This window comes from Theobroma umbraticum, unplaced genomic scaffold (assembly GCF_002168275.2).
Source record: "Theobroma umbraticum cultivar Fairchild unplaced genomic scaffold, ASM216827v3 scaffold_204.0, whole genome shotgun sequence".
NCBI classification, from domain to species: Eukaryota; Viridiplantae; Streptophyta; class Magnoliopsida; order Malvales; family Malvaceae; genus Theobroma; species Theobroma umbraticum.
In genome coordinates this window covers 4,481,954-4,504,442 of record NW_018397267.1, presented here as the reverse complement: position 1 = coordinate 4,504,442, position 22,489 = coordinate 4,481,954, and the positions used below count along the sequence as shown (strand labels likewise).

At 34.2% G+C, this 22,489-nt stretch overlaps 4 protein-coding genes across 7 annotated transcripts; 3 read left to right on the top strand and 1 right to left on the bottom strand.

Annotated features, from left to right (window-relative positions):
- Positions 1 to 4,550: 4,550 nt before the first annotated feature.
- LOC110424204 (signal recognition particle 19 kDa protein, putative / SRP19) lies at positions 4,551 to 7,347 on the top strand. The gene is made up of 4 exons (XM_021438733.2): positions 4,551 to 4,859; positions 5,437 to 5,623; positions 6,405 to 6,504; positions 6,933 to 7,347. Exons 2-4 carry the CDS (start codon positions 5,447 to 5,449, stop codon positions 7,061 to 7,063), a joined length of 408 nt encoding a protein of 135 aa, XP_021294408.1. The 5' UTR covers positions 4,551 to 4,859; positions 5,437 to 5,446; the 3' UTR covers positions 7,064 to 7,347.
- A 4,217-nt stretch (positions 7,348 to 11,564) lies between these two features.
- On the top strand, positions 11,565 to 14,087 carry LOC110424268 (hydroxyproline-rich glycoprotein family protein). 3 transcript variants are annotated; one of them, XM_021438814.1, is made up of 3 exons: positions 11,565 to 11,693; positions 11,860 to 13,066; positions 13,468 to 14,087. In XM_021438814.1, the coding sequence occupies exons 2-3, from the start codon at positions 12,380 to 12,382 to the stop codon at positions 13,828 to 13,830; spliced, it is 1,050 nt and encodes a 349-aa protein (XP_021294489.1). In that variant the 5' UTR covers positions 11,565 to 11,693; positions 11,860 to 12,379; the 3' UTR covers positions 13,831 to 14,087. The 3 variants fall into 3 exon arrangements, with proteins under 3 accessions (XP_021294489.1, XP_021294488.1, XP_021294490.1); XM_021438813.2 differs by having other exon boundaries at positions 11,576 to 13,066; XM_021438815.2 differs by having other exon boundaries at positions 11,579 to 13,070; positions 13,484 to 14,087.
- Positions 14,088 to 16,504: 2,417 nt separating this feature from the next.
- On the top strand, positions 16,505 to 19,480 carry RHA1 (Ras small GTP-binding family protein). Of its 2 annotated transcripts, none has more exons than XM_089784860.1 (7): positions 16,505 to 16,788; positions 17,487 to 17,564; positions 17,658 to 17,825; positions 18,553 to 18,601; positions 18,737 to 18,814; positions 18,975 to 19,064; positions 19,144 to 19,480. In XM_089784860.1, exons 1-7 carry the CDS (start codon positions 16,750 to 16,752, stop codon positions 19,242 to 19,244), a joined length of 603 nt encoding a protein of 200 aa, XP_089640986.1. In that variant the 5' UTR covers positions 16,505 to 16,749; the 3' UTR covers positions 19,245 to 19,480. The 2 variants fall into 2 exon arrangements, with proteins under 2 accessions (XP_089640986.1, XP_021293999.1); XM_021438324.2 differs by having other exon boundaries at positions 16,507 to 16,788; positions 18,737 to 18,810; positions 18,971 to 19,064.
- A 1,485-nt stretch (positions 19,481 to 20,965) lies between these two features.
- Positions 20,966 to 22,402, bottom strand: LOC149526704 (Eukaryotic aspartyl protease family protein). Its single transcript, XM_089784925.1, has one exon. It carries the CDS (start codon positions 22,400 to 22,402, stop codon positions 20,966 to 20,968), a length of 1,437 nt encoding a protein of 478 aa, XP_089641051.1.
- Between the last annotated feature and the right edge of the window lie 87 nt (positions 22,403 to 22,489).

The window sequence follows — 22,489 nt, the reverse complement described above, 5'->3', positions numbered from 1 at the left end:
TAAGAAACTAAAATATAAAAATCATTTGGGATCATCCGGTGTTATTTACCATATACATAATTTCTTTCAAAACAATAGATCATGTACATTGAAACAAACACTTTAATTTAAGAATTTAGAATTCAAATGAGCAATCTAAAATCAAAACTCAAAATATACATTATTATTTTTATTTATTGAAACGACTGTTGAAAACTTCAAATTTACAAATAAGAGCACAAAAATAAAAGTATAAAACTCAAGGTTAAAAATATCATTATTTGGTGAGTTTTCTTTTCATTAATTATTGTATATCAAAAATATTATTTGGAATGAAATATTACTTAAATAAGTTTTAGGAAGCTTCAAAAAAAAATATTTTCCTTTTTTCTATGCCAAGACCAAGCTTTGCATTAAAATAATATAAACAGTGTTTTTTTTATGAAAGTAATGTATTATTTTGATAAAAGTAAAATAATATATTATTTTGATGAAAATAAAACTTACAAAAATTTAAACTTTTTTTAAAAAAATATACCTGAGGTTCCTTAAGAAACTTTGCCTTTCTTCTTTTTGCATGAGCTAAACTTCCTCTGTCTTTTCTAAAGTTTTATATTTTTCTACTTTGTCATTTATCTTTTTTGTTTCATCTGACTGTCTCAGCTTTTATATTTTTCTCTTATCCATTATTATTTGTCAAAGATCATGAGCATGTGTCATTCGATTTCAAAGCTAAATTAAGGTGAGAAATTTAAACTCTATTGTTATTCTTGATTTTACATTCAAGATCATTTTTCCTATATATAAATTTTCTTTTTTTAAAATTTGTTAGGCGTTTATTTCAATTTTTCTATTTTCAAAACTTACTAAGGTAAGACTTTTAAAAACACTCGAGTGATTAAAATGGGTATGAGTTTGAGATGGATGTTAGCTCTAATGATAGGATAAATGGAAAATATTAAAGTGATAAATTATATTTTCATTAGCTTAAAAGAATGTATGTGAAATAAAACTTTCAAGAAAAACTTAACTTGTTGAAAGGGTTTGAAAATTTTGAGGATAGGAAAGGAACAACATAAATTTAGCAAAAAGATTATTAGAAGTTGTTAAATGATTTAGTCAAATCTCTAGTTTTGAAATAAATAATTGATTCCTTTATTGTGTTGGTTGTATGTGTTAGGCTCTCTTGAAGCTCCAAGATCAATTAGCTAAAAGAGCTTGATTAAGTGGCTTTACTTTAGTAAGGTAGCATAAAAGGTGAGAGATATGCAATTAAATTATTTTTGAAAATTGCATGCAATGTTTTGATAATGTTATAATTAATGTTTTCAAAAAACAAAATGTGTATGGGAAACGAGCCTTTTGTATTATATGTTTTGCCCTTAATTATGTTTAAATTGGAAATGTTATTAACTTGTTTGAGAACTATTAAGGGTGGGAAACATATATGATTTTTATGATTAATTTGTTCTATGATGGCATGTTTTTAATTTGTTCTATGAAATATTAATTTATTCTATGAAATATTAAGAGTTGAGAAAATGTTTTTAATGTGGAGTACTTATTTGAAGGCCTAATATAGCAGTAGTTTTGCTAACTATTATTCAAAATAAGAACACCTTAATTAGTGGGGGAAAGTAGAGTAAATAGTGCTAATCTTGTTGTCACAGAATAGTACAAGTGATATTGGAGCCAGTAAGTTGGAATGCATTGACTATATGGATTAGCCACCCATCATGTGTGATATGTTTGTATTTTATACTTCTTAAGTTGCTCCACTAATATATTAAATTTTGATCATGATGTTTGGATTATTTGATATACATTGTTATAAGCTTTTCACTACTTTAAATTTACATGAACATGTTGGAATTTAAATATTTTCTGAGTTGTGTAATTAGATTAAGTGTAGTAAAGTTTTGAAAAGAGAAAAGTACCAAAAGATATAGATTTTAAATGAAGTCTCAAGACTTTTTTTTTTTGTATCGATACTTAGCTCCTGTTTTAAAAAAAAATGGTTTTTTTTCATGTGATTTGAGACATAAGGACTTTGATTTTTTAAAATATGATTATATTAATATTTTATAAATAAGATATGATGGATTTTGAATACGTGTATGCACAGTTTTATGTTTCAAATAAAATTGTATGATTTGAAACTAAAATAGTATGATTTATTAAATACTCTCCCATTAATATTCATTTCCCCTCCTTATCCCTTTATTAAGCATTTGTATTCACTTTTTCAAAGTTCATGTATTTTGTTTTCACAACAAGAATTAGCCGAATAGTAAAGGAACAGTTCTATCCTTATTTATCATTGTAATAGGTGTTATTATGACATTCACTAGGCCATACGAACTTGTATCGCTCATAGTATGTGTTACTATGACATTCATTAGGGTGCACCAACCTGTATCACTCATAGTATGTGTTATTATGACATTCATTAGGGCACACCAACCTGTATCACTCTGTTATTTTGTCATGTTCTATTTTTGTAGTAAATAGAAAACGTAGTCATTAGATGACAATGTGTCAAATACTTATGATGGAAAAAGTATAAAGATAACGTTAACACTTGATATTACAATGTTGAGTTAAGACACATTCAAAATATGATAGGTGTTTGGATATGATAGGTATATGATATGAGAGATGTGAAAATCTATTTGATATAGGTATGAGTATAAGGTTTGCTTGAACTTAATGCATTTTGCATATTAGACCCTTGCGTCGGTATAGCCTAAAATCATATTATGATAGAGTGAAAATGCGTTTTTTCATCCAAAGAAAGGCAAAGAGGTGAATTGAGAAAATCAATAATATTATAATTGTTATGAAATAAATCTTACAAGAATAATTATGAGAGAAATATAAGAGAAAGGATTTAAAAGGAAAAAAAGTATTTAGAGAAAGTAAGAAAATATTATTCTAAGTGTGTATTTACAAATAAAGTGATTGACCTATTTATAGGCTAACAATCAATTGAATCATAATCATAATTTAATTCTATCTAAGAATTCAAATCAAATTACATTTTTTGTATCTTGCTTATTAAGTTGTTTGATTTGGTCTACACTTTTGGATCATAACATAATGACAATCACATATTTGTTTATAACAATAATAATCAAATTTGGTCTCAACCATATCAAAGATACATTATTCTCCATTAAATTTTTTTTATCATATATATATATGTGTGTTATGAGTGTTTTTAATATAAAAATAATAAAAAATATTTCATCAACACATTCAATGTCCAAAAAAAACAACATTTAGATGTAATATTTAATATATTAAGTTTAGATTTCGTTATAGGTTTTCATGCTATACATGAGTATTGCATTTATTTATTTATTCAAATTTATAAATTATTTTATCAAATATAAGGTTTTTCCAACTCCTTATAACCTTACTTTTATCTTGTTAAATAACAAGAACAATAATAATAATGATAACAACAACAATAATAATAATCCAAAAAGTAAATTCATAACCCAAATTAAACTCAAATTTTAAAATTCTCCTACAAACAAATACCCATTTTAAAAACCCAAACTTACAAAATAAAATCAACCAACTTTTAAAAAATGAAAGAACATAAAACTGGATAATAATAATAATTATTATTATCTATTACATGTACAGAAGCCAAAAAAAAAAAATCCACCCAAATCATAAAATCTCTTACAATCTTATACCCATTTTTAAAGCCCAAATCAACCTATTAATCATTCACTTCCATTCAAAAAATTCTTCCCTTTTTTCTCTTTAATTTTTTTGTTTAACCTTTAGTATAAAAAATTTTAAAAATAGAGTATCAACCAAAGGGCTTAGGGAGTATCAACTTTAAACCTTATTATGTATCTAACTTATATATATATATATATATATATGTATGCATGTATATAAGCTCATTTGAATTTATAAAATGAAGGTAAATAAAAGTAAATTTATAAAAGAAAATAAACCCACTTTTACAAAGTTAAAAGAAATAAAGATAAATAATAATAATAATAATAATTGTTATTCACTATGTGTAAAATAGTTCAAAACAAATCCACCAAAATCATAAAATCTCCTACAACCCAATACTCAGCTCAAAACAAAATCCAACCCAACTTGTCCACCACCCATTTCAATATTTATTTTCATTTTTCTTTTGACTTTTTTTGTTTAACTTGTAACATAGAAAATTATCAAAATGACCACATGACATGAAAATAACACACAACATTTCAATATAAAAGAGTGCCATGTCGATCGAAAAGCTTGCTAAGTGTCAACCTAAACCCCCATGTACCTTGCATTTGATGCAGTTTTATAGATGTTATAAATATATTTAAACTCCTTTAAAGTTGTTAATTAGGAAAAGATTGGGATTTGGTAGGAAGTTTTTCCGCCTAGGGAAACGCTTCATGACTTGCATCCTGAGAGGATTTCAACCAAATTGTCCCATCATCAAAGGACACCAGAAAAATAATCATATGTTGGTGGAAATCACTTTCCACATTTTAGAATATGTTAATTAAAACTTATTTCTTTAAAAAGTGAGTTTGTTGTTTCTTTTGAGAAAATGAATTTTTTTTAAAATCAATTTTCAAAAAATGTAGATCACCGTTCATTTCCCTTCGTTTCCTCGAGCACCAGCAGCAGAGCTCAACAGCCAACTCCCTTTCAAAGATCGCATAGTTTATTATTTATTATTATTATTACACCAACTCGCCTATGAAACGGTGTCGCATCAGCTTTACTTTGTGTAGCCGTTTTTTATTTTTAATTTTTCCACGGCAATCAGTAGTTTGGGTACCCAAAATTGCAAGCCTGACCGCCAGCGTTACCGCCGAGCAGCAGTAAGCAAATCGAAAATTCAGGTTAGAAAGACAACCTTTTAACATTTCGGTACGATTTTACTGAGAAAACGGTATAGGTCTTGATTTTGGACCAATTAATTTAAGGGAGAAGGATAGAAAATTTCTTTTTTTTTTTCCTATGAAAAAAAAAACCTTGAATTTGATTTAGGGTTGTGCTTTTGCGAGTATTCAATTTTTCCTTGTTCGAACCTTGATTGTTCATGAGTATGATTTGTCATAGAATTGATTAGGGTTTTATTAATCTGATTTTTTATGTTAAAAAAATAAAGGATTTTTCCTTTTTTTTTTTAGATTTCTCAGGGCATTTTTGGGGATTCTGTATGTTAAATTTTTTTTCTAGCTTATGGTTGCTGGTTTGACGGGGTAGAATTAGAAAATTTTGGTTTGATTTGATCTATGTGGATGGTTTCAAGCTTTTGGTAATTGATTTATGTAAAGTGTTAGTGGTTAGTAGGTTTAAATTCGTATTTTATGTCATTAACTTGGCTATGAAAGCTTTTCTGCTTGCCAATATTGGTTTTGAACTTTTTTGCTTGTAACATCTTTGTTGAATTATGTGATATGTTGTTGGATTCAGACAGAAGAAGATGAATGGAGAAATCTCCAACATAAAGAAATGGGTAGTTTTCTATCCCGTTTATATTAATTCAAAGAAAACAGTTGCTGAGGGGAGGCGAATTAGCTTCACTAAAGCATGCGAAAATCCCACTTGTGCTGAAATTGCTGATTGCTGCAGCCATCTCAAACTCCTGAATGCCATTGAGGTCTGTTCTTGTATGATTTGTGATGTCACTTTGTTGATCCCTTTATTCTCCTTTTTCATTGTGGAAACTTGGGGAAGAATAAGACCCAAGCTCAAATATGAACTTTTTTTGCCTGATTAGAAGCCTGAGGTTTCAAGTTACTTATAAGTATTTCCCTCGGTGATGATCGGAGTTCCCTGAGGACAGTCGCCGACATTACTCTAACAATTTTAAGTATTTATCTTAGTGACAATCAAAATTAACCAAGGACAGTCGCCAATGTTGTATATTGCCTCCTTTCAGGATTTAAAACTGTTGTAGCCTCCAAAGTCAGAATGCCACAAGCATGGTTTTTGGGGCTTTCAGGCACTGCTCCTTTCGTCATTTGAGGATCCATCTGAGAGTGTGGCTCTACATTTGCAGTGTCTTACCCATGGTCTCTTTTTATGTTTGCTTCTTTCTGCCCTGTGTCAGAAATCTACCTATATCAACATTTCAGTCTTACTATTATCCGTGTCTCATAACTTCTAAACGCTTTTTCTCCCTGCAAGAAGGTTGCCCTTAAACCTCAATACGCTGCTACCTTTAGAGCAATTTATTAGCTAAATTATTTGTTCATCCCATGACAATAATCGTTTGCATATTATTTTGTTTGGGAAGTTGGGCCATGCTATAAATATATGCCAAGTATCTTCTCCATCTCACTCTTGTTGCATGCTTAATTGACTTGTTACTCTTCAGAAGTTGAACAAACTAGTTCTTGGTACTTGTTTATAGCAGGTGATTTTTCTGACTATTGCAGATTGATAAGGCATACCCTCGTGATTTCATGCAAAGAGGGAGAGTGAGGGTCCAATTGAGAAAGGAAGATGGGACTTTATGCAATCCAGCCGTTTCTTCCAGTAAGTGTAGTTTCACAAATAATCTAATGCAAGTTCAGAGCCTGATTGTAGAATAAATAAATTGAGTTATTGGAAAAAACGCTATACTTTTTGTAGAAGCATTTGCAGGCACGTAAATATGGTTACCTAGTGGTTTAGTAAGTTTCAATACTGTTTATGCAATAGAAGATGGTTTGTAATTGAGTTATCTGATAGTTTTTCCTCTGCTCCTGTACTGCTGCATAAGCTCATCTGAAGTAAAATGTATAAGCACTTTCACTCTTTGATTCACGAAATTAAAATTATCAAGGGGAATGTTTCCTTTGTCACATTAATTTCATTAATTAGAAAAAAAAGAATAGTGCCATAATGGATTATGCCTGGATTGTAACTTGGAGAATTCCGCCATAAAAGACCCTACTTCCCTAATTTGTTTGGATATATTGCAGGAAAACAGCTGATGCTCCAAGTTGCTGAGTTGGTACCTAGACATCCTGGGAGGACTAAGAAGCAGGAAGCTCCATCCACATCAAGTGCTGGACCATCCAAGAGTGGGAAGGGTGGAAGAAAAAAGAGATAACTCCTTCACTCCTCACACAATAGAAGATTTTGGCTTTTGGCATCCAACTCTCTCTCTGAAGCATGGATTTCCCTTAAACGTGTTAAATTTCTCATCGACTTAAACATATTCATATATAACATTTTTTTTTGGCGGGTTTATCTGAGTAATCTTATACCTTTTCAGATAAAACATTAGGTTTTATGTTTCAAAACAAATTCCTTAAATGCTGGACAGGACAATATTTGAGCTTTTGACTTTATTGCCCTTTAGGTTTTGGATTATCAAATACTGCTTATGGTGCATATTATTATTATCATAACCGAAATTAACTCCCTCGTGCTGTTCCTCGAACACTGTTTTTATATCACATAAATAGTGTTCAAGGAAACGGTATTACCCTTTTCTCTAATGCCCATATACTATTGTCTGGTTTCTCATGCTTTGCTAATCCTTTTATTGGCCAAAAGGCAAATAATAGAGGCGAGTGACGGGCTGCAGATAGCTTTTGGTTGAAGGTACACAGTGAAATAATTAGTCTTGGAGAATCTTGGCCATTGTTTTGTTGACTTTCGCCATTTATCATGTGTTGTCGCTAGGTGTGCTGTTTTGTGGTAGGTATTCAGGACCGCTGGGTAGCACATCGCGGTTTTGTGGTGTCCGTTTGGTAGCACGGACGCACGGAAGGTGCTATGAGTATGTCTCGATCTCCGCTGCAGTGGACCCCGTAAATGCAAAATTCATAGTACCATATATGCTCATCGTGAGAACCGTAATTCGAAAAGATATTGGTAAAACTTAAAAGGTTTTAGAAGCAATTTTCATCGATTTTTTTTTTAAAATTTTACATAGAAATTATTACCAAAGAAAAATAAAGACTTGTCCCGCTTTTTTAAAGCATGCGTGTAAAAACTAAAAAGTGGACAGTATTAAATTGTCAAGTGTGTGAATCCAGGCTCCTACATTACAGTCCTTATTTGCAATAAATGTTGCTTTGTTAATGGAACTGTTGCGAATATTCAAGCGTGTGGATATTTCCTATCTCATTATCCTTTTCATCACTGTCCCCGTATTAAATACTGGATGAGTCCTACGGTAACTTTGATGGCCTAACTCTTTAATATTCAACGTATAGCTCTGTTAAGGTTGCATTTGATATGTTGTTTGGTATTTGATTGTTAATATAGAAAATTAATTTGATTGTAGAAATGTGATTATTAAGAAGATTATATCGTAATGTTTAGTTTAAAATTACTTTATTGAAAATATAATATAAATTTATAAAAAAAATTTATGTATAAAAATGTAAAAAAAAAATTAATATTAAAATATATGAAATTACTAAATATTTATTTTTACTTTAAACTTATAAAAATTAAAAATAATAATATTTAAAATTATCACATGAATAATAAAAAACATTATTTAAAAAAAAATCTATTGATAGATACATAAATTTTTGACTACATGTATCTACCTATTGATTACACTATCTATCAATAGATACCCACGGTCAAAAATCTTTGGATAAATGTTCCCATCTATTAATAGATGTACTATTTTAATCATGCTTTATGTTTCATTTCTCTCATAACTGCAGCATCAAACATTTCTCCCTTTCAAATTTTTTTTAACTCCTTAGCAAATTTTTTTTAAAAACTATTTAAGGTGTTTCTCTCTCAGTTTTTGGCATCAAAACTATAATTTTTTTTCAAAACACTGTCAAATTTCTCTCTCAATTTTCGACATCAAAAACACAATTTTTTCTCAAAATATTTTCAAATTTATTAAAAATTTGAGTTAAAGTTTCATAAAACCTTAAAGATCTCAATTTCTCCAATTTTCGAATTTGACGATGAAATTGAACCTAAATGTACTGGTGACTAACTACACTTCTTACGAGTAGTGAGAAGAAGGAGAAGAAGGTAGAAAGGAAGAAGAATAGACCCTAAAATAGAATAAGTGTCGGGAGGTTAAGTTGGGGAGAAACCTTTTTCTTATTTTCTCTTTGTTGAGAGAAAATAACTTTCCCTCCATGACATTTTCTTTTCTCATTGTAATCCAAAAACACCAACCAAATACTTTAAAGACATTCCCTTCACCCCTCGTCTAGCAAACGCTCCCTAGCTGACCTTTAGGGTTTTTTTTTATTTTATTCTATCACATCACTATCATTGGATATATTATGTTGCCACAATTTTTTATTAGTCTACAATTTCTCTCACTCACAATATTAGTATATGCATAAGCTACAAGATGGGCATTAATCTTGAGCCAAAATGGGTTGTAAACTTTGGTTTGAATTGATGCCCTAAAACACTTTTTACATGTTTGGTTTGAGGGAATAGTTATTTCATTTGTCTTTTATTTTCTTTATTTGTCTACGGAATCATCATTTTTATAGAAGTCGGAATAACTACTATTATCAACTCTTTTAAAACCCTTTTTACATGTTTGGTCCAGGGAATGGTTATTTCATTTGTGATTATCTTTCATCCTCCTTTATTTTCTTTATTTGCTTGCAAAATGGTCATTTCTATAGAAGTCCCAATACCTACTATTATCCACTCCTCTTGATAATAGCTATTTCGCGAGTCGTACAATAGGTTAAAAAATTAAATAAATAATATTTATAGTCATTTTGTGAAATTATTGTCCTATATATAACAAAACTTAATCTCTTTCATTTTCCTTTTTATTCTTTCTCTCTTTACCTTATCTGTCTCTTTTTTAAAAATCTTTCGACTACAATGGTTGACCAATGCCTCCATGGCCAGATCTGATCCATAAATCAACACTTTATTATGCCAATCACATCTTCGATGCCTAGTCTGCAAAGAGACATGAAAAGAATTGAAAAAGAGATAAAAATAAAAATAAAGAAAAAAAAAGAATTCAAAATAAAAAAATTATATTAAAGTTTAATTATAAATTATAAAATGTTAATATTTTAATATATAAAAATAAAAAAAATCATATCAAAATTTTAATTAAAATTTATTAATATTTTAAATTAAAAATCTTAAATTATAATGAAGGTTTTTTCTTTAAAATTTTTTATCTCATGTTCCTCTATTAGTTTAAAATTTTTTTGTCCACTAAATATTGGGATAAAGTTAAAACGACAATTCCATTACATAAACGAAATTAAATAATAATTATTTATATCATATTCTATTTTTACAGAATAGTAATTTCATTCTGCTAACTTTACATGTCCTTTAGATTTATGATGGAGCTGTAATGTGTAAGCTTTAGTCACTATTATATAAAAAATAAAGTTGAAATAACTAAGATAAAAGAAAAAAATAATAATAAAATTTTCATGTATAATAAAGAAGAGTAAAAATGAAGAACACAATAGTACTAGTTTTTGAATGGACGGAAGAAAACATAAAAGCTTGTTCCTATAACATTTTTATTGATCAAATTAATATCAGCCAGTGTACATCATCCTTCGAAAAATATAAATAGGAGACAGAACTATATATACATATATATAACTTAAATCTATAGAAATTATTGTAGTGCGAAACTTAAAAGGTATCATCAAGGGTTAGCAAAGAACACAGAGAATTAAAGCAAACCAATAAGAACAGTAACGAATTTACCATAGCTTGCATTTGTACAGCTAAAATAAAAAGGGTGCAGGCTAGAGTCCAAAAACTTAGAACGAAAGAGACTTGTCAAGGGGCTTCGAGACCCCATGGTTCGTCCTCTCTGTGGTCAAAGCCCTAGTCAAAGTAACCCTGGCAAAATTTTGGTACCCCTTTCCTGTCCTAGCTGGCAGGTAGAGAAAAGAGAAGGAAAAAGGCTGCCGATGTGGCACTGAGCTTTAAATGTCTTGCCTTAAAAGACGAAATTGACATCTGTGTATCCCAAAAGGACAAAACTGTCCTCTTCGTCCCCTAATGTCCAAACCCTTGAGGGGTCTTATTGTAATAATCTGCCCCCAGGCCCCAACTACACCATGTGACATTGTGTGCTGCCAATTCTATTTGTTCTCCCTTGTCTATCTCTTCCATGGTGGCATGGGATTTATTTAAGATGCCTAACCAAATGATTAGGGTGCTCTTAGCCATGTTGTTTAGTCTTTTAATGTAGATCTTTCTTGCCTGATCTTGCTTGCTTAGGGGAAATATCCTGTGCTTCGCGAGTTATCATGATCTTATTTTATCAGTATTGACTATTTTATTTGGACAAGTGCATCAAGTTTCAATGCAATTGTCTGCAAGTTATTCATTACTAGTATTGATTAAAGTGGAGAAATAAAAGTCAATTTATTCAAAACTGCGTTTAAATGGAGTTTAAAAGTCAAATGCGTTGTAATGACTAGTAATAAGTAGAAGCATTTCTTTTTGGCAAGAAATGTCTTAGGAATGGGTACAAAGTTGTTCTGAAAGTGTTAATGGAAGGTGTAGGGAAGAACTGTAGAGGTAGTTCAAAAGCTGTGTGATGATTGGTGGCTTAGCCACATGTGTGGTCTTCATGTTGACTCTCTCTAATGCAGGCAACACTACATCTTTTTCTCTATCCTAATCTACCTTTCCTACAAAAAGATCTCTCTCTCCCTCTCCCCCTCTCTGTGAAATTTTTTGGGGTTTGTTGATATGTCAGTTTGAATGGATTTGCTTGGCTTCTTCTTATAATGGTACGCTAGATAGCTCTTTCTCTCTCCCACCCTTCCTCTCTCACCCCCCTTCTCTCTCTCTCTCTCTCTCATTGTTTTCTTTCCCTCACTTTGTGGGGAGCAGTGGTTTGAATAAGTAGTTTTAGATTTCAACTTTCAACTTTGAAGATTTTTTGATGATTTTAAGGGCGGAGTGCAAACCAAAACACAGGCACACGAAAAAGGAGTTAAAAGTTTGAAGTGGAGGAAAAAGAAGAGATAGATGGTGACACCAAAACAGGCAGCTGCTTAACTTGGCCTTGCTTCCCCCATTTTCATTTTCATTAGCAAACATAATTCTCCTCTTTGAAATCACCAAAATCATGAAAACAAGACGACCCTTTGTTTTTTTGTCTTAAAGAGTGATGTGTTATTGAGGCACTGATCTTTAGCTTTAGGTAGAACCCATATTAATTCTTGCCTCAATTAGCAATCTTGTGATATTTGACTACTTTTGTTACCCGACATCAAATCAGGTCTCCAAAAAGAGAGCAAAAGTCACAAGTATTCAGTATTAGACCCCCTTGGGCCAAGTTTTCATTCTTTCAAGCTCCTCTTGTAAAAAGGGTTCATCTTGCTCCCTTTTCTAGAGCATTAATCAGATAGCTCCAGCTTCTCCCTAGCTCTCCTTCTCCCTCATCTCTCCCTATGTTTTGTTAGGGTGTCGCATGCACTTGGTGATGGCTGATCAAGGTGGTAACAATATTGTAATGAGGGAATACAGGAAAGGAAACTGGACTGTTAATGAAACAATGGTATTGATTGAGGCAAAGAAGATGGATGATGAGAGGAGAATGAAGAAAAGTGGGGACAGTGAAGGGAGGAGCAAACCAACAGAGCTAAGATGGAAATGGGTGGAAGATTATTGTTGGAGAAAAGGGTGTATGAGGAGCCAAAACCAGTGCAATGACAAGTGGGATAATCTCATGAGGGACTACAAGAAAGTGAGAGAGTACCAAAGGAGAACAGCTGAGGCAGGAGAAGGGAATAATAATAATAACGAAGGATCTTATTGGGAGATGGAGAAGAATGCAAGAAAAGAAAAGAACTTGCCCAGTAACATGTTGCGCCAGATATATGAGCATTTGGAGGAGGTGGTGGAGAAGAAAGGAGTTCAAAGAGTGGTGGCTGCTGGTGGGTCAGGTCCCAATCCCAACATACCTTATGTTATGGATAGACCAATGACTAGTGTGCAACCTTTATTGCCTCCTCTATTGCAACACCAACTTCCTGCTGCTATTCCTCCAGCAATTGCATTACCTCTACCAGCACTGCCGCCGCTGCCGCCGCCAACAGCTGCTCCTGCACCACTCGTGCAACCATCTCCCCTTCCTTATGCTCAGCCATTGCCCACAGTAGGTACTCTTCTCTCTCTCCCTTGCCTTGCTCATATCGCATTTTTTTCACTATTTATCATAATATTGCTAACAATTTTCTGAATAATATTCTTTCTTTGCCCATACATCAAGGGTTGCTTTCAATTTGCTCCATAATAATGTTGCAGGGTTTGTATTTTCTCTCTTTTGCGAAATTAATGTACTACTTCCCATGCTTTTCGTATGCCATTTTAGAAACTACTACTGTTTATGATGATGCACTGATTGAATGTGCCTTTTAAGAGTAGTATTCATTTTTGTTGGGAAGGGCTGAGAGTTGGCTGATTTCATCGCTAATTATTAATAGTAGTAATCATGTGTCATAAATTTTCAGTTAGTATTGATTGATTTCATTGGTTCCATATTTTTATGTTTTGGAGATGTGTGATAGCTCAGATTCTGATACAAGTGAGTATTCCGACTCACCTGCAAAGAGAAGGAGAAGATCAGGAGGTAATGGGGAAGGCACCAGTGGCACTGCAAGTGCAAACAACTCAAATGAAGTGGGCACTGCAATCTCTAAAAGTGCTTCCATCATAGCGGAAGCCATCCAGGCTAGTGAGGAAAGAGAGGAGAGAAGACATAGAGATCTTGTTAGTTTGCATGAGAGAAGACTCAAGATTGAGGAATCTAGGACAGAGATCAACAGAAACGGCATTGATGGCCTGGTTGTTGCCATTAACAAGCTTGCTAATTCTATCCTCGCTCTGGCTTCCCACAAGAACCAGTCAGCTCCAAAGTGATTCTCTTATTGATGAAAAAAGAGCAACTATCCATTAATATCTAAGACAGGGAGAGATTAATTAATCACATTGGTAGTTGTATATAGTAATTGGTTGTCCCATTTGTGATCTAAATTTTATGTTGTACTCACTTTCATTGATCATTCTAATTATGTCTTTAAACTCTTATCTCTTTCATGTCAAGTGTTTAAACACAAACTAGGGTTGGTTGTAATACTACCAAAAGTGAAATATAAGCAAATTGTTGTGCATTTGGGTTTATCTTCAAGGACAGTATGGCTTGAATATGGATTACATTAATTCTCTTGTTGATCAGATGGTAAACTTTATATGTATTGAGTGAGAAAATGATATATTCTTCTTCCAAATTCTTGATCACATGAATTAAAGTGGTAGGTCACACCATAAGTGCTTGACATCTAGATTGTGATGCAAACTCTACAACTTTTATTAAGTTGCCGTAATTTGTTACAGACTTGCAGTGTTACAGTACCTTTGCAAAACATTGAACAGGGAGATTCCGCTAAAGTATCTAATGACAGGTATGGGATATCAACCCCACTCTCTCTTGTTTACAAAAGAAACCCCAAGGATCCGTTTCACATTACAGAGTTTGGAGTGTGAATCACACATGCCATGGTGGGGAAGTGGAACAAGGGGAGCTGCTCATCTAATCATTTATGAGGTAGAAATGTGAGAGAAACGTTGCAGCAACTGGGCAGCGACCAGAACTTCTCTGGGACTGGTCAAAGGCGACCAGTCAATGGATCTCTGAACCCTGAGGGATGCCAATGGTTGATAAATTTACCAAAGTGCCATTCTGGCGCTATTATTGGAGGTAGTCTTGTATTCTCTTGAGAAGGCTGGTGGCCTGTGGCAAAAGTTGGGCCTTCTTTCTTTCTCTTTATTTTCCACTGAGAATTCAGAGTGAGAGAGAAAGGAAGAGGGGGTCATTATTGGCTAATTTGGTAGGCTTGGTTGTAATTTTCTGACAAAAGGTTGTGTACTAATAAAGTTTGCTTTCTTCTTTATAGAGTGTTATGATAGAGAGCCTGGATAAAATGGGCATTTTCAGCTTTTGTATCCTTTTTTCTGTGTTATCATCAGTCAAATTACTATCTACCACCCCCTCTATTTTGGCCATTTGCAACACTTTTACTGTTTCACATTTTTTGTTCTTTTGGTAGAATGGTACTGCTGCTTCACCTTTCTCTCCCCACCCCCCACACTGTCACAAAAAGACAACAACCCCTTCTTCCCTCTGTGTTTTATCTCCTTTTCTTCTCTAGGGATGAATATAAAATTGCTCTGTTGCACATTAAGGGTCTAAACTCTTAAAATCTGCGTATTACTTCATTATTTTTCTTCTCTTAATACAAGCAAGTAAATTCTCAATAATCAAGTTTTGTTTCTGACTGAAATGTCTAATGATTTCAGAATTCGATAGTACAGTTAACAGTAAGGATAGTACTATGACATTTACTTGCAGACTTAGCTAACCGCATGAGACCTGATAATAGTTGTTGCACAGTGGACATTTTTTGTATAATATAAATATATACTTGAGAAGTTAAATGAAACTGATTGGCAAGGAGGACCCATTGATGCCCAACATGAATTCGAAATGGAGGACTATGACCTTTCAAAGATGCCTTATCAACAACAAAAGAAAAACAACTATAACTACTAGAGCCATCTTTGGGTTGAGACTCCAGGTAAAAAGCCAAATCTGCTGGCTTCTTGCTTGTTCCAAAGATGCTTTGTTGTGATCTGACAGAGCATACAAACAAAAAATATCGGGGAAAAAAAAAGAATAAGAGTCCTCAAGAACATCAACATTTCTAGCCATTGTGCACAGTATATCAGCTTCACCTTTAGAGCATGCTCATATAAAGAATGCTTGCCCTAGGAAAACCTTAGAAGTCTTGTCTTAAGACTCCAGAGATTAGAAAATTTATTTTCATCCGTAAAACTTAGTAGGCACGAGCAGTGTCATGCACTATTCCCAAGCACCTTGATATGGGATTCAAAGGCTCTTAAGATCCAAATGAAAAGCATTGAGAAGCTTTGCTGCTGAATTTGAGAACTCGAAATCAACTATGCATGAAAATGAACAGCTAAAATTTTGATTCTTCACTAATTACACCAAATGAGAAGTTACATAATACAAACCAGTTATTCACTAGTTGGAAGTTGTCACAGTTTTCTGTTAAGATTTCTTCTATTATTGGGGAAACATGTCTGGAAAATTCATGAAAGGTATGAGTTCAGAACTTGATGTTTCTGCACATTATTAGCAGGATGAGGTCCCATGGCCGGTCTTTTGTGTTTGTGTTTGTTGCCTGGTTTATATGGAAATGCAAATGTTGAGTGATGTTTTGGATTTCCCATCTTTCATTTTGTTGGGCTATTGTTGTTGAACCCTGGTTTCTCAGGGTCAGGTGGAGTTCTTTGAGGGCTCAAATGCCCAATGGCTTATGGGCCCTAAAAGTCTTGAATTCTGAAAGACAAAGCCCAAGCTTGTTAAGAGTCATTCAACAATGGAGCATAATCTTGGGCTATGGCAAAGAGCAGGTGGCCGAAAACAGAAAAGATAATGGCTCAGTTGTTGCCACGTGGAATATGACGAAATAAAAGTAAAAGAGATTATAAAAGAATGAAACGCAATTCCAATAAAAAATAGAACAGCGATCGCTTTCGAGTTTGGGTTAAGACATTGTGAGAGAGGGAGAGAGAGTATAGTTTGGTTTGAGGGTTGAGGAGGATCCTTCCCTTTGCCTTTACCCTTTTGCTTTAACACCCTCTTTCTTCGTCAACGCCTTCAACAAGCCACAACTCTCAATTTTCTTTTTAATTAATACATATAATTTCCCTAGATCTGTTTTTGTTCGGAACATAAATCTGATTACAGAGGATCTCATGGCCACCACTGGAAACAAGAACATTAATGCTAAATTGGTTAGTTTCTCTCTTTCTCTCTTGATCTTAAACCCCGCTTTTGTTCCCTACGATAGCCCTTTTTAATTGTACTTTGTAATTTGTGCGTTGGGGCGGGTTTAGATGCTGAATTCTGATCTGGGTCTTGGTGGATGATGCATGTTTTTTTTTTTTAATGTGAATTGTGATAAGGGTTTGGCTTATTTTTGGAGAATATTGTTTCCATTTTGTTGGTTTGTTTTAGAGCCGATCGAGTCATGTGGGTTTTGTTTTGATCCTCAAAGTTAATTTTCTTGTTTTATTTTCCTTGTTTCTTTCTCTTTCTAGGCTGCTGATTTAGGTTGCTTATAACTTAGAGGTTTTGTTAAAATTTTGACTCTGTCTTACTTACGAGTTTATGCTTAGATTTATGCTAATTTCTTTGGGATTTATTGTTGTTCTTATAGTGGATATTATGTTGATATCGTATCAACTACTTTATTTTATTAGCTTCGACTAGTAGTCATGTGTTCTAATTAGAAACCTTACACTTTGTGGATGCATCATTTTGGCGTCAAATATATCTATTTTAATTTGCCATGGTGCAGCAAAACATGTCTAGAATATGATCACCTAATTGTTGTGTTTATACCAGAAAGTTGAGTTGGGCCTTTGGTTTGAACTCTGAACTGGTGGCTTTCTTCCATGTAGTGGTTGTTAACCTGTATTTTTTTATTCAGGTTCTACTTGGGGATGTTGGAGCTGGGAAGTCTAGTCTTGTGTTGCGCTTTGTTAAAGGACAATTTGTCGAATTTCAGGTTGGTGCTGTTATTGATTTTTGTGAGTTAGAACATTATTGATTCAAAATCTCACTGAGGAATATATAACTTGACGTTTATCTTATAATGTAGGAATCAACCATAGGTGCAGCTTTTTTCTCCCAGACGTTGGCTGTGAATGATGCAACTGTAAAGTTTGAGATTTGGGATACAGCTGGTCAAGAGCGATACCATAGCTTGGCACCAATGTACTACAGAGGAGCTGCAGCTGCAATCATTGTGTATGATATAACAAATCAAGTAAGTTCATGATGGCAAACCATTGTCATCTCTATGTGTTTTGGTCCTTTGAAAACTAAACTGCCTATTGCTCAAAATGTGAAGCTGGGAGATGAACAATCAAAACTTTGGGAACATGTAATACTGAGTTAAAATCCGCTAAACATTACTGTTCTCAAGGCAAGCTTTCTATGAATCTAGTTTTATGATGTTTGCAACTCAAGTTTTACTTGAATTTTGTCTGGTTGATGCCTCAATCAAGACTACTGGAGTATCTTCTCGAGAATCATGTTAGTCATGCTATGATTTCGCTTAGAGGGATCTCAAATAGGAAGGTTGTCAGTTGAAGGAAAAGTAAGATTCTCCTGGATTTAGCGTAAATTTGTTAACATTGGTCCTTCTCCCCTTCCCCCCCTCCCATTCTTTCCTCTTAAATACTTTTGTTCGATTGGTTTCCTCTTCTGTATTTAAAGTTGCTCTTATTGCAAGAGAAGGAAAAAAAAGGAAGGGGCGGGGGTCTGTGAAGAGGATTTGTATTTGAGGCATTTTAGTGCATAATTCTATACAGTATTAGAACTCGCCAACTCATCGAAGCTAGCACTTATTATTAAGGATTTTAAAAACTCAGGGTGAAATTTTGTTTTAGTTTGAAGAATAAAACAGTAATATTGCTTTTGTTGAAATTTAGTAGAGATGTGGAGTGACATTTAGTATCCAAAAGAATAGTAATAGAGTTCTTATTTTGTAGGCATCATTTGAGAGAGCCAAAAAATGGGTCCAAGAACTTCAAGCACAAGGTAGGATTTTTGCTGATCATAAATGTTTAGGTTATTGTTCTTATTTTTATCCTTGTGACATGTTTATTTAACTCTATGAGTAATTGAATTCTAATATTTTGTTGTTAACTTTCTTCTTTTCCTTTTCCTGTGAAGGCAACCCTAATATGGTTATGGCACTTGCTGGGAACAAAGCTGATTTACTAGATGCAAGGAAGGTGGCAGCTGAGGCAAGTTATCAAATTTACTTCATATCTCTATTGCTTTCAAATTTAAACATTATATCTCTCTTTGATATTGTAAAAGGTCAATAGACATGGTTCAAGTTTATTTTGACTTCAACCTACATACAAATGTTAATTTGACTTCATATTCTTCTTGGTGATTCAGGAAGCACAAACCTATGCTCAGGAGAATGGTCTTTTCTTCATGGAAACTTCTGCAAAGACTGCATCCAATGTCAATGACATTTTCTATGAAATAGGTATTTTATTTGTTAAGTTTCCAAAAGCTTGCATTATTTGTTTATTGAATTGGCAATTGACTGATTTTATTTTGTACAGCTAAAAGATTGCCTCGAGTGCAGCCAGCACAAAATCCTGCTGGAATGGTTCTCATGGATAGACCTGCGGAACGGACAGCAAGTGCATCTTGTTGCTCTTAGGTGGTGGTTGCTGCCTGCCTGAAACTCCTAAGTAGCTCTTGTAATGCTCTCCGTAAAGCAAAGTTTTATCTTCCTTACTTTACCTTGTTCATTCAGAACTGTACATGCATGTCGTCCAGACCCATTAATTGCGATGGAGATTGGTTTTTCTTGTAAATTAAGTGTGGTAATGGTATGTTTAACTTCCATAGTATAACCTACATGTTAAAATAAAAAAGTGCCATTTCCTGTGATAATTGTGAAGAGACTGTATTGCTTGATAACGATATAGTGAATTACCATCTGGATTCTGGGGTCTTGGGGATGACCTATACTCCTTAACTCAGCAGCTGGGGCGCACCCGGACGGGTTTTGGCTCATTCAGTTTATGTATTTAGTGAAAGGCGCTTAGAATGCTGTTCCTTGTGCCGCTGGTAGCTTTTAAAATGCTTCGGAGTAGATTCTGTGGCCTTGTCATGCGCAAGGACGTTGGACCTTTTCCTTTTTTATTCCTCTGCTTTAAAGCAGTACAAAATCTTGCTATAGGCTTTTAATGGGTGGAGCTTCACTTTCCTGAAGTGAATATTTTATAGCTTCTTCTAGACCTAGCACTTACCGGAAGATGCAAAAGAAAGCCAATCAACTAGTTTCAACATGACCATTTTCATTCTTCCTGCGCCATGATAACTGTGAAGTCTCAACTTGGGTAAATCTATTTAGAAGCCTATGCTTCCGTTGAGTTGAGACCCAATTTTTTAGATGTTGGATTCCATTCCGAAAGATCGATCTCTGCTTTAGTGATAGTTATGGCTTACGAGTAAAGTCTAAAAGGTATTAGTGTTATTATATACTATAATAATTCTCCTGTTCAACTCACTGTGGGGGAAAAGCGGAAGGCAAAGCTTTTGAATACTCATCATTCCGGATATTATAGGTGAGCTTTCCAGTTCCTAGTTTCCATTTTTCTAACCAAGCCATGCTTCTCGCTTGTTTTAGTTCTGTTTTGCTTATTTTAGACGTAGTTGGTGAACTTAACGAAACCTTATATAAATAAATTGTTTGGTGGCGTAATCAAAATCCAAATTCATGTTATTTGGCATATCTGATGCAAAAAAATTAAAAAAAATAAAAACCTCCATCTTCCATGATCGTGGATTGGATTTCTAGCTGGCAAGATGAAGCTTTAATTTTATGCTTGGACTTATGTTAGTTAAGGACAAGTAGCAGACTGAGTAGAGGACGAATTAAGCTTCTTTTAAAAATGAATCTCTAGGTCAATACCAATGATTGATTGCATGATAAACAAACTACATCAATATTATCGTGCGAAACATAGAAGCAGAAAAAGAATCCCATGATCTCTGAGTTGCTCATGATTCCACCAATTTTAAGATGTTTATTTCTTATGCTCTTTTGGCATGTGCAACACTACGTCATCCTCGTCACACCCATTACTCTGATAATATACTTCATAAAAACTTGCTCCACCATAATTTGTTTCCTTGTAGGTAAGCAATAAGAATAACACCAGCTCGTTTATCTTGATGAATCCGAAACCTTACACCATCAAATCTAGTTTGTACATTGACTAATTATCAAGTACAAACTAACTTGAGCAAAAATAAAAAAGCAGCAGCTACAACACATTATTCAAATGTAGAAACTGTCATGCCTCATTATTATGTGGGCCAAATGATGCACCACAGGCTAACAGCAAGAACTACCATTAACTACCACTGAAATCAGTTCTTGTGAAGTCCCTGAGAGGCTGCGGCTGCAGCACAGTCCATTGGTTGAAACCCAATTCTCTCTTTCTCCAAGTCATAGACAACTTTCACGTTTTGCTGTTGGAAGTTCCCGAATACCCCGGCTGGTCCATAATTACCATCATCCATGCCTTGGAACAGTAGGCATTTCACCCCAGTTGAGTTACTTGGAGCACTCATGGCATAGAAGTAGTTAGCTTGGGGCAGAACAAGACTTACATTGTTCAAGAAATGGAAAGTGATTGAAGGGAAAGGATCATTTGTAAATCTGTTATTTGGACATGGAACTCTATAACAGAGATCAAATCCTGTTCGCGTTTCTACATCTGTGGCTCGAGGATAGGTCACCACTGATTGGAGCATTGAGAGAATTTGTGAATAGAATGGCTCTGGAAGGTGAGTGTAAGTGGTTCCTGAATCAATCAACATACCCCCATTGCCTTGTGAATCAAACTCCCTCAAGTTTAAAGGGACTTCAGCAGAACTAATATTGCCTACAGTTATGGCCTCTAGACCAATGTAGTAGTAGTTGGGGAACATGGGACTCTTCAACATTGGGGTGAACTGCAAATTGTCATCCGAAGATACAGCAACATCTCCCATGAATAATGGGCTTGAAATATTCGGATTGTTCGCATACTTAAAGGCTAAGAAGCAGTAAGAAAAGCCTTTTTGGAGGAACCCTAACTGTGAGGGTACAGAAAGTACACCCTTACCAAACCCTGCAATGCCAATAGGCTCTCGATAAGTAGAGCCGACACAACCGAAAGAAAACCTGGGAATGTCCCTAGTGATTTCAAGGCTACTACCATGAACCCTAAGGTTATCCCTGGTGAGTGTCCCTGTGACTAGCCCTCCTTCACCATAGGTATAGGCGAAGGAAGGACAGGGCCTTGAACAGGTGGCTTTGAGTAGGGTACTTAATGAACATCCAGCCTCAACGCATGGATCAAAAGAGTTATCAGAGCTATGGATGTCAAGGCAAAAAGTGCTGCCGCAGGAGTCTCTAACAGCTGAAGAAGAATGAGAAGGGGAGAAAGTACCCATTAACTTATTGTTCCTATAGTCATCACAATCCAGGCAGTCAAAAGATATATTGCCACAAGGAACCCAAGTCAGGTCACTCCCAGTATCCATGTAAACTTGGATAACCTGTGCAGGTGTTCCTATATTTAAACTTATCAAATATCCATCTCTAACTGCCCTCAATTGCTCAACCATATCTGATACTTCTGAAAGTCTCTTTCTTGAGTGTTTGGAGGCTTTAGGTATAGGAAAGGAAGTGCTAGAACGTTTAAGACCAAGAACGACTGAATTAGGGTTTCTATTCCCAGCTAGGGTTTGATTGAGATTGAAGAATGCAATGAGTAGGAGGAAAAGAATGGTGGTGATGGTGGAGTAAGATGTTGCCATTGGAAACTGTTTATTTGTGTTCTGAGATGAATTGAATCGATCGAAAGAAGGTATTTATAGATGGAAAACCTTGGTTAATTTATGCTT

Coding starts and splice junctions, on each gene's coding strand:
- LOC110424204 (XM_021438733.2), top strand. CDS start 5,447: ATGAATGGAGAAATCTCCAACATAAAGAAATGGGTAGTTTTCTATCCC. Junction 5,624..6,404: donor AACTCCTGAATGCCATTGAG/GTCTGTTCTTGT, acceptor TGACTATTGCAG/ATTGATAAGGCATACCCTCG. Junction 6,505..6,932: donor CAATCCAGCCGTTTCTTCCA/GTAAGTGTAGTT, acceptor GATATATTGCAG/GAAAACAGCTGATGCTCCAA.
- LOC110424268 (XM_021438814.1), top strand. CDS start 12,380: ATGCACTTGGTGATGGCTGATCAAGGTGGTAACAATATTGTAATGAGG. Junction 13,067..13,467: donor ATGCTCAGCCATTGCCCACA/GTAGGTACTCTT, acceptor TATGTTTTGGAG/ATGTGTGATAGCTCAGATTC.
- RHA1 (XM_089784860.1), top strand. CDS start 16,750: ATGGCCACCACTGGAAACAAGAACATTAATGCTAAATTG. Junction 17,826..18,552: donor TGTATGATATAACAAATCAA/GTAAGTTCATGA, acceptor CTTATTTTGTAG/GCATCATTTGAGAGAGCCAA. Junction 19,065..19,143: donor TGACATTTTCTATGAAATAG/GTATTTTATTTG, acceptor TATTTTGTACAG/CTAAAAGATTGCCTCGAGTG.
- LOC149526704 (XM_089784925.1), bottom strand. CDS start 22,402: ATGGCAACATCTTACTCCACCATCACCACCATTCTTTTCCTCCTACTC.